General features: G+C 54.5%; 2 protein-coding genes across 3 annotated transcripts; both read right to left on the bottom strand.

Annotated features, from left to right (window-relative positions):
- Window positions 1–85: 85 nt before the first annotated feature.
- SLC35B2 (solute carrier family 35 member B2) lies at window positions 86–3,547 on the bottom strand. 2 transcript variants are annotated; one of them, XM_036248212.1, is made up of 4 exons: window positions 3,426–3,547; window positions 2,713–2,906; window positions 2,367–2,521; window positions 86–1,625 (listed from the first exon to the last, which is right to left on the bottom strand). In XM_036248212.1, the coding sequence occupies exons 1-4, from the start codon at window positions 3,434–3,436 to the stop codon at window positions 687–689; spliced, it is 1,299 nt and encodes a 432-aa protein (XP_036104105.1). In that variant the 5' UTR covers window positions 3,437–3,547; the 3' UTR covers window positions 86–686. The 2 variants fall into 2 exon arrangements, with proteins under 2 accessions (XP_036104105.1, XP_036104106.1); XM_036248213.1 differs by lacking the exons at window positions 2,367–2,521; window positions 3,426–3,547 and having other exon boundaries at window positions 2,713–2,793.
- A 366-nt stretch (window positions 3,548–3,913) lies between these two features.
- NFKBIE (NFKB inhibitor epsilon) lies at window positions 3,914–11,279 on the bottom strand. Its single transcript, XM_036249444.1, has 6 exons — window positions 10,672–11,279; window positions 8,233–8,335; window positions 7,380–7,602; window positions 6,295–6,383; window positions 5,882–6,148; window positions 3,914–5,210 (listed from the first exon to the last, which is right to left on the bottom strand). The coding sequence occupies exons 1-6, from the start codon at window positions 11,037–11,039 to the stop codon at window positions 5,145–5,147; spliced, it is 1,116 nt and encodes a 371-aa protein (XP_036105337.1). The 5' UTR covers window positions 11,040–11,279; the 3' UTR covers window positions 3,914–5,144.
- Window positions 11,280–15,064: the final 3,785 nt, after the last annotated feature.

Raw genomic sequence — 15,064 nt, forward strand, 5'->3', positions numbered from 1 at the left:
ACACACTGACTAAAGAGAACTAGTGCTGGCACCCTTATTATATATACCATCAACCAAAAACACAGGACCAAGCCCACTGCAGCAATTTAATTTAATAAAAATAAAAATTATGAGAGCAGAAAGTTACATTTCCAAAGTACCAAAACCTGCAACTGGCTCACGGAGTAGAGCCTAGGGATCCAGGAGCATAGAGGGTGGTGTTGCTGGGCCGGGCTTTCCCATCCCCCTCCCCTAGCACAGCACCGTCTTCCATTTATCCTAGGAAAGCAGCATTCCACTTAAAATCACCAGAGTAAGAAAAGCATTTCTCTGGAAGGGGGTCTATAAAAGTGGCTAGTCTGGGCAGGGGACAAGCACAGGTGAGGTTGGTGGCAGAGCCAATAGGGTATGACATAGGGGAATTTGAGGGGCAAGAGGCTCTGGAAGATACCCCCATCTCCATACTGAGGACTGTCCTCTACCCTGGGGCTCAAGAATCCTGCCTATTAGAGGACTGGTGACTTAAGGCAAAAGGGGAAGGCTGCCTCCTGGCCTCCCTACCCCTAACCAGAGTTAGTTTGTGATACTGAGAAAACACCTGCATTTTGCCCTCAAGCCAGCCACCTCTGAGAAGTTACAGTAGGAGAGGAAAACAGTATGGTAAGGTATGGTGAAAGGGTCCTAGTTCCCTTTGCCACTGAGGTCCCTTAAACCTTCTGCACAGGGGACTCGATGGGCACAGCCTTCTTTACCCGTTGCTTTAAGCGGCCCCGGGCATAGACTCGGAGCAGGAGGGCAACAAAGACCACAGCTGCCCCCAGTGCCCCAACCACAGTTAAGGTGTGGCCATAGAGGAGGCAGGAAAGGAGAATGGCAAAGGCCTGACGGAGGGTCATGATGATGGTGAAGACTGCAGCCCCAAACTGTCCAATGGTGTAGAAGATGAAGAGCTGGCCACATGCAGAGCAGACTGAGAGCAGCAGGGCATGTGCAGCAAACTCACTGTGTCTCCCCATGAAGCGGGTCCCCTCCAGAAGGGTTCCTTGCTCTAGCAGGGAGCCCACTGTGAAGAGGCAGGAGAAGAGGTTGACCCCAAACATCATCTGCACTGATGACATCTTATAGGCAAACAGGGCATCCTGCCAGTTTGAGGTGAAGCTGTCAAAGGCAATGTAACCTGCCAACAGGATCAGGCCCGAGAGTGTGGTGGCCGGAGAGCTTCGGGGCTCTGATCCGCTGGACAGCAGAAACATGCTGACCCCAATGGAGATGAGGCCAGCTGTCAGGTATTCCCATTGTTCGTAGCTGCGCCGAGACACCAACTTTCCCATCAGCATGACAGGGATCACCTTAGAGGCCTTGGCCAGCACCTGGGTGGGGAAGCTGACAAACTTGAGAGCTTCATATTGGCACCAACTGCTAAGCACATTTGACAGGCTGGCAAAGGAGTACCGGTACATGGGTGCCCCATGTCGGGGCTGTTTGCAGAAGAGGCAGTAGAGGCCTGCCACGACCAGTGCCAGCACTCGGTTCATTAGCACCAGGAACTGAGAGTCTGTGAAGCGCTCACCTGCCCATGTGGCTGTGGCCCCATAGCTGCGGGTCATCACTCTTTCCTGTAGCACTCCCCAAGTCAGGTAACACACCTGGGTGAGGAAGGGTGGAGATAAAGAAGATAAAAGAAGAAAAAGTTTGGCAAAAAAGGATATCAATAACCTCCCTCTTCCTCAGAATGCTGTTTAAATGACTTGAAGGATAGCATGCATAATTTGGTTCTTCTGTAAGTAACTAGGAGTTTTCCTTTCCCTCTCAAGCCTGGATTCATCTTGTAGGGAATCAAGTGTGTATGAAACACAACAACCAATGCTTTAGAGCTGCCCAGACCCTGGTCTGTCCCCACAGTAGGGCACGTTAGAGCTGACTCCACCCCAAATATTTTCCTATTTCCACCCCACTCAGGGAGACAAGAATTCTTAGAGAAGGTCAGACACCTATCAATTTCACATGTTCTATGAGGTGAAACTAGTAGTGTCTACTCAAAAATGCCATGAGGTCAGCATCTTGGCATCCCTTTTCACATGCAGTGTGGGAGAAGACTGAAGAGCTTCCCCCCAAACTGTTATCAGTGGATTTACAGTACATGAAACACACTGCAGGAAAAGTGTAATAATAGGACAATAGAAATCACAGAAAAAAAGAGAAAGGAGGGGGAAAAAAGACATTTCTTCCAACCAAGTCTAAGAATATGGTGTGCCCCTAGGAGGAGGGGGACACAACCAGCCAGCACACTGTTGAGACTGGAAGGGTGAAAACTTTGGTTGCAGAGACCCTGCCCCCCAGGACCCAACACAGAAAGAGAAGCAGAGCCTGCCTGCCTGCCTACATACCTGGAGTCCTGCCGCACAGAAGAGCAGCTTCAGGGCCTGCCAAGTAGGAGTGGTGTCTGCAGCCTCTGTCCGGGGAGCCAGGGGAACCTCATCGGAGGCCTTGGGCTCATTGCCAAATACACAAGTTTTCACCAGAGGGAAGCAGAGGCCCCTGCCTGAAGAAGGCACACAAGGTCAAGCCCCAGTCTTCTCCCTAGCGCCTCAAATTCTCCAGAGCAACCGGCCTTCCCTGTGGTCAGGCCTGCTGCCCTCCCTCCCTTTCCTGTTTGGACACGTCCCTGTTTGGACAGATGGCCAACACTCTTAATGTGGACCTAGCACACTTCCCCACCCCTTCTCCACACACCTGTCTCCAGGTAGTTCCTCCGCCTGAAGTACTGCACCAGCAGGTAGCCAGGTACCATAAAGCTGGCATAGCCGGCAGCATTCACCAAAAAGCGGAAGAACCATTGCTGAGTCCAGGACTCCGGAGGGGCTTCGGGGGTCTCCCCACCTGCCCCCAGGGAAGGGAGCGCAACCAGCACCACCACTGCCCACCACCTGCAGGGAGGGCAGACACAGAATTAAGGTGCAGATCATTATCCACATCATCTCCAGGGGGGACCACACTGAAGAAGGACCCGGAGTCACCTCCCCGCCCCCTTCAGCTGCAGCCCAGTCGGGACAAAGAACCTCTCTCTCTCCTTGGGGGGCCGGCGCCGTCCAGGCAGGGCTCCCTCCCTCCCTCCCCCGGGACGGACCCGCCCCTCCGGCCACACAGGTTCCCTCTGTTCCCTCCAGCGCTCGCCGGCTGCTCGGGCCAGAGGCGGCGCCCCTTCCTTACCCCCGCCCTCCAGGTTCCCGGAACGCCGGGGTTCCCCCACTCCTCCGCCTGACACTCCCTAAGTCCCCCAAAGAACGCAAACCCACGCGCGCCCCGGCCGGCTCCGCGTAGCGCTCTGCGGGCCCACCGCCCGGCAGCTGGGAACCAACCCGGCCCACCCGGCTGAGGAGCGGCAGTCACGTGGCCCCGGGGCTCGGTCACGTGGACTCGCCCCCCCCTCCTCGCCAGCCCCCCACCTGGCAACCATGGTCCGGGCCGAGTGGGGCGGAGGGGGGCCGGGGAATGCGAGACCCCGGGCCGCGCGGTCCCTCCGCTCCCGCCGTCGCCTCCAGACGCTGCCAGCGAGCCAGCGGCTAGCGGAAGTGCGGCGATCTTCCCGCCCCCCTCACTGCCCGCGGCCGCCCCTCCGCCCCCCGCCGCGACCATGCAGTGCCCCGGGCCGCCGCCCGGCCACAGCGCCCCCGCGCGGCCCGGAGGGAGAGGCTCGTGCCTGGCGTTTGCTGCCTGGACCGGGGAGGTGGGAGTCCGGAGCCCCATGCTTACCCCTGCTTTGTCATCGCCCGCCCGTGGGCCTCACAAGCAGCCCGGAAGGCAATGCCATCTTGGGGGCGGGGGTATTGAGGTTCTGACCCAAGCACTTCCCCTTATGTTACTGTTTTCTGTCAGAAAGACATCTCCCTTTTTAGTCGGGACCAGCAGTTCTGTCCTCTTTCCCCATGACCTTCAAGGCTCTGCATGACCTGGCCCGTCTACCTCGCCCACTCACTCATCCCCTTCGGAGGCCACTGGCCTGTTCTCAGTTCCTCTAATTAGCTCTCTCCCCATCCCTTACTCATCCTTGTGTCGGAGTTGAGATGACACTCCGAGGCCTCCCCGGACCACCCAGAGTATGGCCCTCTGCCACTCCATGCCTCTCCTCCCTACTTTTTTCCTTCACAGCATCCATTGCAACTTGGGATTGCATGTTTACACATTACAAGGAAATACACATTTATGATTTTAATGGCTGCTTCACTCGCCAGACTATAGGCTCCAAGTGGCCTGACACTGTGTTGGTTTATTCCTATATCCTTCATCCCAGCATATGCCTGACCTAAGAGGGCCCTCAAATATAAAAAGCCACAGCTCCCTAGACCAGCTCTTCTCTCCAGACTCCTCCAGATGGAAATCTCCAAGGCAGTGGTGAGGCCTCCCCAACCTGTGTCTCCTTATTTCTCTTTCTCTTCCTCAATCCCTCTGCATTTTCACAGAAAGGACAAGGGTTTGTGCTGGACAGAGGCCTGAGGACTGTTAGTCCTCCTATCCTACTTAGCAAGGTCTTACCCTGCTTAGGTAACAATTTCCTTATTTCTGCCTCTACCACAAGGTCACAGGGCAGGCCTAAAAATCCCCAATCCACACAGACATGCATTTACACAAAACAACTCTACGGGGGGAAACTTTTTAAAAGTCTCTGCCATTTTAGTGTCATGTTATTGAAACTTCCCCTTCCCCAAAGGCTCAAGCCGGGGCCTTCTGTGCCAAGTCTTTAAACAACAGTGTTTAACAGTTCTCCATAGCAGTGAGATGGAAGCCATCAGAGCCCTGCTTGCTCATATTTCAGTTTCTCTCCTCACTCAGGAGAGTCCTTGTTTTCCTACTGGTTGGCAGTTTCACAGCGTGGGTAGAAACAAGAGTCCCTGCCATCTTCCAGAGACGTAAACAGGCTTCGCCCAGGATACCTCGGGCTTTGGGGGGATGTCTTCCAAGAATCTCTGTCCACTTGGGAAGCTCTTCTTTCCAGACTGGCTCTCCCTCACTTGTGATCCCTCCTCTCAGCTCAGGACTGTGCTGGCCCCAGCAGTCCCCAGGACTCCGGAAGGGCACACTGCCTGGGCCCAAACTGCAGCAACTGTGGCTCCAGCTTCCAGATGGGAAGAGGTGAAGCCTCCGGGGCCCCAGACCCTGTCCTGGCTTCAGTTGGCACACATCAGTGGTTTTCCAGAGATCTTTAGGTCATCGAAGGGCAAAAGAGCAAAGGGCTGAGGAAGACAATGGAGAGAAGCAAGATCAGGGCCCAGGGTGGAAAAGGCAGCAGTGGGGGAAGGGAGCTGGGGAGACCTACTGGGCTATTTTGTCCCCATCAACTAATAGTTGGACATCAGGGAACAAATCTTCCTACTGATCTACCAAATGGTGGCCTATCAAGGGCTATCAAGGGCCTTGAGGCCTTAGGCAAGCCCTCACTCTCTAAGAAAATCCCTGAATATCACAGATAAGAAGGATCCAGCCCATGGGTCTGGTTTTTGGGGTTGGGGGTGGAGAAAGGGCACTCAAAATATTTTGAACATTTTTTTTACATCGGGCTTATATTCCTCCTCTGCAACTATCCACTGAAGGTGAATAGAGTGACCCTTGGGCAGAGACTCTGGTCTCCCACAGGCCCCACCACACCACTGTCTTATATCTGGCCTGCTTCACCGATCCACTTCAGCTGCAGGCTCCTGCAGGAGTCCAAGTTGGGCCCCCTGGCCATAGACAACTAAGGCTGAGAGGGGCAGAAGCTTGCCCAAGGTGCCACAGTTGGTGAGTAGCAGAACCGTGGATTGCATCCCAGGACCCTAACTCCTTGGCCCTTTCCACCATTACAGCTCCTGTCTCTGCTGTGGGTGTGAGATGGACTAGAGAGCAGAGCTGAGTGTATGCCTCTTACATCCTCAGCCAGGTCTTGGGGCATCTCATCTTCAGCCAAGTCCTGGGGCGTCTCATCCTCCACGTTCCGCAGCAGAGAGTCGGCACCTGCCTTGCGCAGAGTGGATGAGATGCTCTTGAGGCCCCTGCCTGCAGCAAGGTGCAGGGGTGTGCACCCATTGAGCATACGGGCATCTACCCGGGCCCCAGCCTGGAGCAGGAACTGCACCAGACCCCGCTCCTGGGTCTCCACAGCCAGGTGCAGCGCTGTCTTCCCACTCGTGCCCTCCTGGAAGAGAAGAAGGATGTCAGCCAAGGTCCTCACGAGAAAGCACACAGGGTCCAGGCCCCGGACAAGGTGAGTGCCACTTCTGACACTGGGAGTGGACCTGGGGCAGAGCCTGGGCTGGGCAGCATCCTGACTGGCCACCTCACCTGCACGTCAATGTCAGCTCCGTTTTCAAGAAGCAGTTCCATGAGTGGCTGGTTCCTCTGTAGAGTGGCGATGTGGAGACAGGCCAGACCTAGGATGGGGTGAATGTGGGGGCTGCTAATCTGCATCCACAGACTCTCTCTCCTACTCCTCAGGGATCTCCCTCCCCTCAGCCCCAAGGGACCTACTGCCCACTCACTACCTCTGATCACAGGGCTGTTGAACACAAACCCAAAAACCCCCTCAAAAGTCTGAGGGGAAAGGAATGCAAAGTTTCCACCTTTTCAGAGTCATGTTATTGAAACTTTCATGCTTCAGGGGTCAGGTTGCTGAGTGACACCCCCCTTCAGGCATCCTCCCCCTTCCCCATTCTCTCTAACTCTAACTCTGCTGGCCTTCAAGCCCTGTCAAATGCTACCTTCTTCAGCGGTCTCTGGGATCTTCCTGCTTCCAGCCGCTCCCCAGGGCCACTTCCTCCCTCGTGTTCCCCAGCCTTTTTGCTATCTCCTTTCTGGCCTGGATTCCCCTCTGCTTAGAGAACTAGACTCAGATTCACATGCCTCATCTCCCTTGAGTCTCTGCTCAAATGTCCCTGCTCCATGAGGCTTTCCCTGACCACCCTATTTAATCACATAGAATCACACAGCCCCATCCCCCACATCCCAGTTCTTCTCACTCTGCTCTACTTTCATATAGCCCTTACTGCCTTTTAACCGACTAGAGAATCCACTTCTCATTTATTTTCTATCCCAATTATTCTCTGTTTTGTTCATAGATACAGGCCCAGCTCCAAGAATAGTGTCTGGCACATAGAGGCCCTCAGTTTATTTTTGTTGAATAAGTTAACAATCTCTGCTAAATTGAATATTTTGAGGGCAAGATTTAGCTCTCTGTTTGGCACACAGCAGATTCTAAGTAAATTCTAAATCAAATTCATTCATTCCTTTATTCAGCGAAGATGTACTGAGTATCTGCGCGCTTAGAACTGGAGGCGCATCAATGGACAAGCTACAACTCCCCTTCCCTGAGAGTGGGGTCCCTGTGTCTTGTCCCCCTCTCATCCACCATGCCCTGCGGCTGTCTGTACCTTGCCAGTTTTGCAGCTGGAGGTCCAGGGAGTGAGGTGGTCCTCTGCCTTGTTCTGGCTGTCCCTCCAGCAGGCAGCGGGCACAGGCTAGGTGCTGGCGCTGGCAGGCCACATGCAGGGCTGTGTCACCATGTCGGTCCTGTAGCATGCGGCTGGCCCCCTTCAGCACTAGGGCCCGAACTGCACGCGGCTGGTCCAGATGTACAGCCAGATGGAGTGCTGTCTGTAGGCACAGACAGAGGGTCACAGGGCCACTGCAGCATGCTCCCACCTCTGGGAACATGCTCAGGTGGTACAGGAATTGACAGCTACCAGCACCTTTCTTGAGGGCAGCTTATAGAGGCTTTGGCTCTATAAGGCCACACTACCAAGCCCTTCCCTCTGTCACCCCCCACCAAGCTCTTGAGACCCCAATTCTAGAGGCAGGGTGAAGGAAGTAGTCCCCTGCCCCTTAACCCCTAGAGAAAGGACAGATAGGGATAGGGTCTACCTTCTCACCCTCTAAGGAGACCTCTGTTATCCCCAAGCACTAGGTGACAGAGGCACCAGACAGTCTCCACCTGGCACAGTCCTCTTTAGGCTCCATGCAGGTGTCACCTCCTGTATTAACCCTTCCCTGGCTGCTCCCCACAGACACTGGATCCCACAGCAGCTGGTATGTGCCTCCATCACAACTCTTGTCACCATGCTGTGTAATTAGGTGTTGACATGAGTCCCTGCACCAGGCTCAAGCACCTTGTGGGCAGAGGCTGTTCTGACTTGTATCTGCATCCTCAGCTTCTAGCTCAGTGTCTGCAGGATGGCTGTCAGGGCAGATATGGGTAGCTGGGCACAGCCCACCCTTTCCACCCACCTGGTAAAGGTTGTTCTGAATGTCCAGGACCTCCTGGGGCAGCAAAGCCAGGCAACAGAGTAGCACAGCTGGGGCCTCGTGAATCACAGCCAAGTGGACCAGCCTGGAGGGCAGGGGCAGGGTTTACTGTCAGAGCCCAGGGCAGAGAGAGTGGGCTGGGGTCCTGAGGTTAGAAGGAACACATGTCTAAGCCACCCATAGGATAGGTGCAGGAAGCGAGAGTCTGAGCCAGGAAGTGAGGGTTGATGCAGGAAGCCAGGATCCTGGGGGTAGAGGCTCCAAGTTCCCATCGCTTGTCTTCAAGAAGGGCCTTGGTTCAGTGGGAGTGTGGGCAGGGTGCTGACAGGCCAAGGAGCTTCCTGTCCCACACCCCACTGCGCCCGGTCCAGCTGCAGCTCCAAAGCCAGACTGAAAGCCACAGAGTGGTACAGAGGTGGCTTCCAGGGCTGAGCTCCCCACTTACCCCACCCCAACAGGGAGAACAGAAGGCAGGAGTGGGCTCACCCTCCCCCAAAACTCAATGTTGCATGTGCCAAGGAAGAGAAAACAAGCTCTTGAATGAGGAGCAAGAAGAAGTGCAACATCCTGTCCTGCTGCCCTCCCCCCCAGGGGCCACTCTTCAGACAGCACAGACTGGGTGGGTCTGGTTAGAGCCCTCCACTCTGCATGCACCCCCAAGGGGAGGTCTGTGCAGTGCAGAGAATGTGTGTTTGTTGGGGGACAAAGAGCCTTAACCTAGGGGTAGAAGGGCAGCTGGGAGGGGAAGTTCCAGTCCTGGGGTTTCCCCACATCAGGTGGGGAAAATGAAAGCCAAAGCTGGAGGGTCTAGGCCAGGACAGCTGCCCTGGGACATGAGTGACTGGGGTAGCTTGACTAAAAGGCCTGTCTAGGCTGGGGAGGGGGCTGCTCAGGCAGGAGCGGGGCAGGCTTGGCGGCAGGCAGCAGAAGAGGCCCAGAGAGAGAAGGAGGGAGGAACCGCTTTGGAAATCCCCTCGGCCAGGACCAGCTCTCTGGGTCACATTCCTGCAGCCACCTCCCTCTCTCCCTCAGTCTCCCCTCCTCCCACTTCCTCTTCCCACTTCCATATGTCCCACACCCCAGACACTTCCTAGGGAAGGGACCCCCCCTGGAGAGTCCAGACACCTCCCCCTGCCCATTCTAGACACAACACCTGTCTCTAAGTAGAGGTGGTAAAGGCTGGGCTGAGAAGCTAACAAAGGAGGGCAGCACCAGAAGTCCCCACTCCTTGGGTCAAAGGTCAGACATAGGTATTCCACATAGAGCCCCCACTCCCTGGGTCGAAGGCCAGCCATAGGTATTTCACATGGAGCCCCAAAAATCTTGGTTCTTGGCCCGACGGCTGGTGATTTGGGCACAGAGTTCAAAAGGCCCGGGGACACTCCTCTCCTGCCCATTGGGTGCCGAGGCTATCTTTGTCCAAGGTCACCCAGGATTATGACTGCTGCATTTCCAAAAATGCAGACATTTCCTGCCCCTTCTACATCCCCCCTATCTTGTTCAACATCCCTGATCTGGGACCCCAGCTCCCTCTATTCTGTTTATCACTCCTAAATCCCAGCCACTCCCTCTTCTAACATTTTTTTTCTTCCTGAGGGGCAAATCCTCAACTGGCTGGACCTTCTGCACTACTGCCTCTTACTCCAACTGCTTCCTAGCCCAGTCCCCACAAAGCTCCACCTGGGTCTGGGGGGAAATGGTAAAGTAAACGGTTCAGACAGGACAGTGAGGGGGACTGGGGGCTTGGGAGATAGAAGGTGTCGGTAAGGCTGACTCCAACCCTCACTTCCCCTTTCTCAGCAGAGGAGGAAGTAAGCTGGGGTAACCAACCTCCAGTCAGACGGCTGGGACAAGAGTGCCCCAACCTGGCTCACCCCCTCCTCCTCAGGGCCAGTCTCAGCTCTGCACCCTGGCAATACCCCCACCCCTAGCTTCCTGGACTCCATTGACAACCTGAAACTGGCACCTCTTGTTCCTTGAGACAGGACATTCTGAGGTCAAGGGCCGGGAATTCCAGATATTGCGCAAGTAAGGATGCCCTCTCCCCCAGCAAAATACAAGACAACACATAAAAGCTGGAATGGCCAGGGGAATTTTCTCTTCCTAGTGGTGGGTTATTGGTAGGTTTCCAAGATTCTAGCTGGGGTTCCAGGTGCCAGCTCTGCCAGTCCTGCCCACCTCCAAAAGGGAGGGCAGAGCGGCGATTCCAGGTCCCTCGGCCTGGGCCTGGCTAGAGCTGGAAAGTGAGCCGAGAGTTAAGTTTGGAGTTTGGAAGAGGGAGTGGAGAATGCCACTCCCAGGGCAGGTGCCTTGAGGGGTCATCATAGAGGGGTGCCCAGTCTGTGCTTCTCCTAGAGTGGCCCCGGGCTAGCATCGGGAAGAAGGGGTGCTGTCCCCTTCTGGCCTAGCCCCCATACTCACGTGTCTCCGTCCTCAGAGATGTAAGTGAGCGCTTCCAGTTGCTGAGGACTCAGCGGCCCAGCCGGGGGGAGCGGCGAGCCTGGGGGTGGATTTTCCGTCTCAGGGCCCTCCCAAAAGGTCAAAGGCTCCAGGAGCGACGAGGAGCCATAGGTGGAGTCAGCCCTCTCCCCATCTGTTTCTTCCTTCTCCTGTCGCTCTTTGGTGGTTCCCGGAGGAGGAGTCCAGGGCTGGGGGCCTCCGCCGCCTGAGGGCCCGGGGGCCGAGGGCGGGGTGGTCTCGGGCAAGGAGCGCAGAGAGCGCAGAGACTCGATGCCCGAGTCATACTGGCTCTCGTCCGACTCGTCCGTCCCCTTGCGCGCCTCCGACATGCCCGCGGCACCGGCCCGCGGGGGCCCTGTCCAAGCAAGATCCGGCTCCGGGCTCCGCCGCGCCGCCTTTCCGGGTTGCAGGTTCGTCTTGCGGGACGGGCGCTCGGCCTGGAGAGTCCTCCTTCCCGGGCTGCTGGGGTCCGAGGAGTCGGCGAGAAGCTTGGGAGAGGCTCGGAGCGCTCACTGGTGGGGTCCACCGCAGAGGTTACTCAGGGAAGCCGGGATGCCCAGTCTGACGCGCTCTCTCGACCCGCCCCTCAGGCCCCGCCCCGCCAGGAGCTTCCGGACATGGGCCCCGCCCCCCGGAATCCCCCTGTCCCCGCCCTCTGCGTTGGCTTGGAGTCAGGGGTTACCCAGTCCTGACTCACTCGTGCGTTAATTCACCCGTTCATCATCCATCCATCCATCCATCCATCCATCCATCCATCCATCCATCCATCCTTCCTTCCGTCCATTCATTCATTCTCTTGCCCCCCCTTCTTGTCCATTCATAATCCCATGCAGTCTTTCCTTCCTTCACTTCCTCTATTTCTTCATTCATTGTTTCCATTCATTCATTTATTCATTATTTTGTTGTTAAAGAAATATTTATTAATTGTACAAACTAGACATCTTGTGGGGGCCTGTGCGTGGCTGGTGGGATGGGAAGTATTGCTTCCTATCTTCTCCCTATTTCTTTCCATTTCTCTTGTTTTCTCATCTACTAGTGTCCAAGAGTTCGGTTAGGGAAAAAGGGCACCCATTGTCTTTAAAGGAGAGGTTTTCCCTTTGGGTCCTGGATAGAGGGTCTCCTGTGTCGACTTCCCGGATCAAATAGAACTGGGCATGAGGATGTGTTTTTCAAAAATGGGTTTTCTCAGGCAGACTGTTGTCTAAAACAAGGAGGTTGGTCACGCTTTTTTTTTTTTTTTGCCTAAAAAAGCAAAGTGATCATTCCTCACAGGGGTGAAACACTGGCCTCTGTGTTTACAACATCTGGTTACCCCCACCTGTCAGGGAATATTAGTTCCTCATGGTGGGGCCAGGATGGGGAGGCCCCAGACACTCTGGCCACACTCTGCTGTGGTGACTGCCCCAGCTCCAGCCCTAGTGCCAACACATCTTCCCTCCTTCCCTGTCCCTGCTTTCTCTGGGCCCAGGGAGGCCATAGGCAAACCCCACCCACATGGTGAGCCCCAAACCAGTGCCCCATGATTTACTCCCTACCCCAAGTGCCATCGACCATGGACCAACAATGCCGTTAGAAGATCATCCCCACAAGAGCATCCTTTCTATCTCTGGGAGCAGAACCCTGGAGTGAGTATAGACAGCTTCTAACCACCTTCCCTACTGCCCTCCCCTATGCAACCTCATTTTTATTCGTCCATTTGACAGACATGTGTGGAGCTTCTCCTACATGTATGACAATGTTCTCTCTGCTGGAAGCAAAACTGAGTATCACAGTAACAGTAATATCCACCAACTACCAACCCCACCAAGCCCCCTGGCAATTACAACACAGTGATTGTGCTAAGACAGGAGTGAGAATAGGGTGCTGTGGGGGCTCACAGTGGGGCCAACTACTCAGTGGGGTGAGGGGCAGAGAACTTTCCATTTGAACTGGAAATGAGAAGGAAAGAGGTCTGGGGAGAAGAGAAGTACCTAGTGTCTGGGAAGAGTGGTAAAAAGAGAGGAGAGAGGGGAGGGCAGATGAGAGGAGATGACCTACTCCTCCTCATCTCCCTGGAGGACCAGAGACGGGGGATGTGTTGAGCATGAGGCAGTAAGAAGCCCAAGGAAACTGAGGCATCTCCCTCCCACGGGGTCAGTGTGATTTCAGGTGCTTCCTCCCCTGACCTGTTCTCCCATCCTCAAAAGCTGGAGCAAAAGTATAGTCATAGACTCCAGACCCAGATCACTTGGGTTCAAAATCTGGCACTATCCCCATTTTAAGTTGGGAAGCTGAGGCCCAGAGAGGTGAGTTGACTTTCCTAAGGTCAAATAAAGTGCAGAGGCAGGCAGGCACTCCTGTCCCTAATCCAAAACTTACCATTTTTTTCAGTGAAACTTTTTTTTTTCTTTATGAAAGCCCAAGGGCTTGGGGCATTTGAACCCTTTACAAGCACACAAGAACTCAGGAATGTTCAGTGACCGCACCTATCATTCATACAGAGGTTGAATTTAAGGAAAAACTCTCTTTCAGCCCTATGTGTGGCTCTGAACCATAACAGGTGTGTGGCAGCCCCTTTTCTGGCCACATGAGGTCAGCGTTGAGTTACTCACGGCTTCCAGCCCCTATCCTATACTCTGACAAGAAGCCCTGCTGGAGAAACTTCAGGAATAGGGGGAGGGAACATGCACTATCATCTGGAAAGATGGCTAGGGGACTTTGACTCAGGCCACAGTGTGGTCAGGGCCCTGACTTCATTTCCTCAGCACCAGCTTCTCTCTCTCCCTCTCTCTGTCTCTCTCTGTCTGCTGGTGTTTTCTAGTTCTCTTAGTCTTTCTCTCACTCCCAGCCTCCACCCACCCCAGCCAGGCTCATCTTCTGGAAGCAGGCTTGGTTGCCATGGTGACCAGCTGGTCAGCTGGCTCCTTCCAAGCCCCCTCCCTTCACCCCTCTTTTCTCTGGCTTTCAAGGAAAAGTAATATGTGTGAGTGGAGGGTGTGCGTGTGTTCTTTTTATCTCTTGGACGCTCTGGGGTTGGCCAAGAGGAGTTGGACTATCTCCCTTCCAAAGCCCCCTGAAGTGAGAAAGGGAAGGTTGTGGGGGTGGGGGACGAGAAGAAGGTTATAACAACTAAACGGGGAATGTGAGGTTTTTATCTGGGTTAGAAAAGGTCAGGGTTAGGACCTCTTCTCTCTGTCTGCAGCAAGGACTAAACTAGGGGATGAAACCAGAAGTAGAAGGGTCAGAGTTAGCTGTGAGACAGGACTTTCCAAAAAGCAAGGGTGGGAGACATTGGACTGAGCCACCAAATGAGATTCTCCTCTGCCACGGGGGTGAGAGAACCCCTGCCTCTTCGGGAGCACACCCTTCCAGTTTGGGCAGGGAGGATAGACTCGCTGATCTGGGGAGGACCATACAGGCTGGATCATTCTGAACTAATTAGCAGACAGAGTCACCTTCACCTCGACTGGTAAGGGAACAGTAGGAAAATGGAGGCAGGGCCAGGAGTGGGGGGAGAGTGTGTGGAGAGAGGAGGCAGTGGCCCTTCTGCTCTAGTGGGGGCAGGACCATCCCAGCAGATGAGTGTGTTTGCCCCCTACCCCCAAAGAGCAGATATCCAGGCTTTGCCTAGAGCTAACTTTCTACTCCCCAAAATCCCCATGAACTTTTGAATGGGGAAGATCTGGATTCTAGCTCTGTGAATACGAGCAGGTGACCTTGAGTAAGTCCCTCAACCTTCCATCTGCCTCAGTTCCTAAAGGGTAAAGAGAAAAAGTGGCAATCTGTCAAAGACTCCAATGTAGCACGTAACACACAGGATTCCACAGTGACTGTGCACACAGATTGATCATGCATAGCCTTTATGATAGCCTATTCTACCATAATGACTGGTTTCATGTCCCCCCTCCCTCACGTGCTCTTTGAGGATAGGACACCATGTGTTTCATTTCTGAACAGGGCCTACTGTTCAGAAATGAAACAGTAGGTACCTAATACCTGTTTATTGAATGGATGTATCCATGAATGAATGAATATCAGTTTCCTTTCTTCCTGTCCTAGGTGTGGCAGGGAAAAAAAGTACAAGTGGATGGCATAAAGGGGTAGGCTACCTGCAGTAACCCAGCCTGGCCTATGGTCTGTGATTTTGCCTCCTGCACCTACAGAAGGTCAGAGCCTTAGAGATTGTCCAGTCAACTATCTCACTGCACAGATGAGGAAACTAAGGCTCAGAGAAAGAAAGGCACTTGCCCAAGGTCACACTACTTGTTAGTGGAAGAGCCAGGATTAAGCACTAGAATTCTAGTTCCCTGATCTCCAGCATAGGGCAAGGTACACACTTCTTTGCTTCTCCCGGGCAGTACTTCTAGGGAAGGAA

Source organism: Molossus molossus, unplaced genomic scaffold, assembly GCF_014108415.1.
Source record: "Molossus molossus isolate mMolMol1 unplaced genomic scaffold, mMolMol1.p scaffold_m16_p_8, whole genome shotgun sequence".
NCBI classification, from domain to species: domain Eukaryota; kingdom Metazoa; phylum Chordata; class Mammalia; order Chiroptera; family Molossidae; genus Molossus; species Molossus molossus.

Bases quoted from the DNA above. Each gene is read 5' to 3' on its own strand.
- NFKBIE (XM_036249444.1), bottom strand. From the start codon at position 11,039: ATGTCGGAGGCGCGCAAGGGGACGGACGAGTCGGACGAGAGCCAGTAT. The intron at 8,336-10,671 runs GTGAGTATGGGG...CCTGCCCTCCAG, and splicing joins ATCTCTGAGGACGGAGACAC to GCTGGTCCACTTGGCTGTGA. The intron at 6,384-7,379 runs GTACAGACAGCC...ACCCCATCCTAG, and splicing joins CCAGCTGCAAAACTGGCAAG to GTCTGGCCTGTCTCCACATC.
- SLC35B2 (XM_036248212.1), bottom strand. The intron at 2,522-2,712 runs GTGTGTGGAGAA...TGCCTTCTTCAG, and splicing joins GAGGAACTACCTGGAGACAG to GCAGGGGCCTCTGCTTCCCT. The intron at 1,626-2,366 runs GTATGTAGGCAG...TTCCTCACCCAG, and splicing joins TCTGTGCGGCAGGACTCCAG to GTGTGTTACCTGACTTGGGG.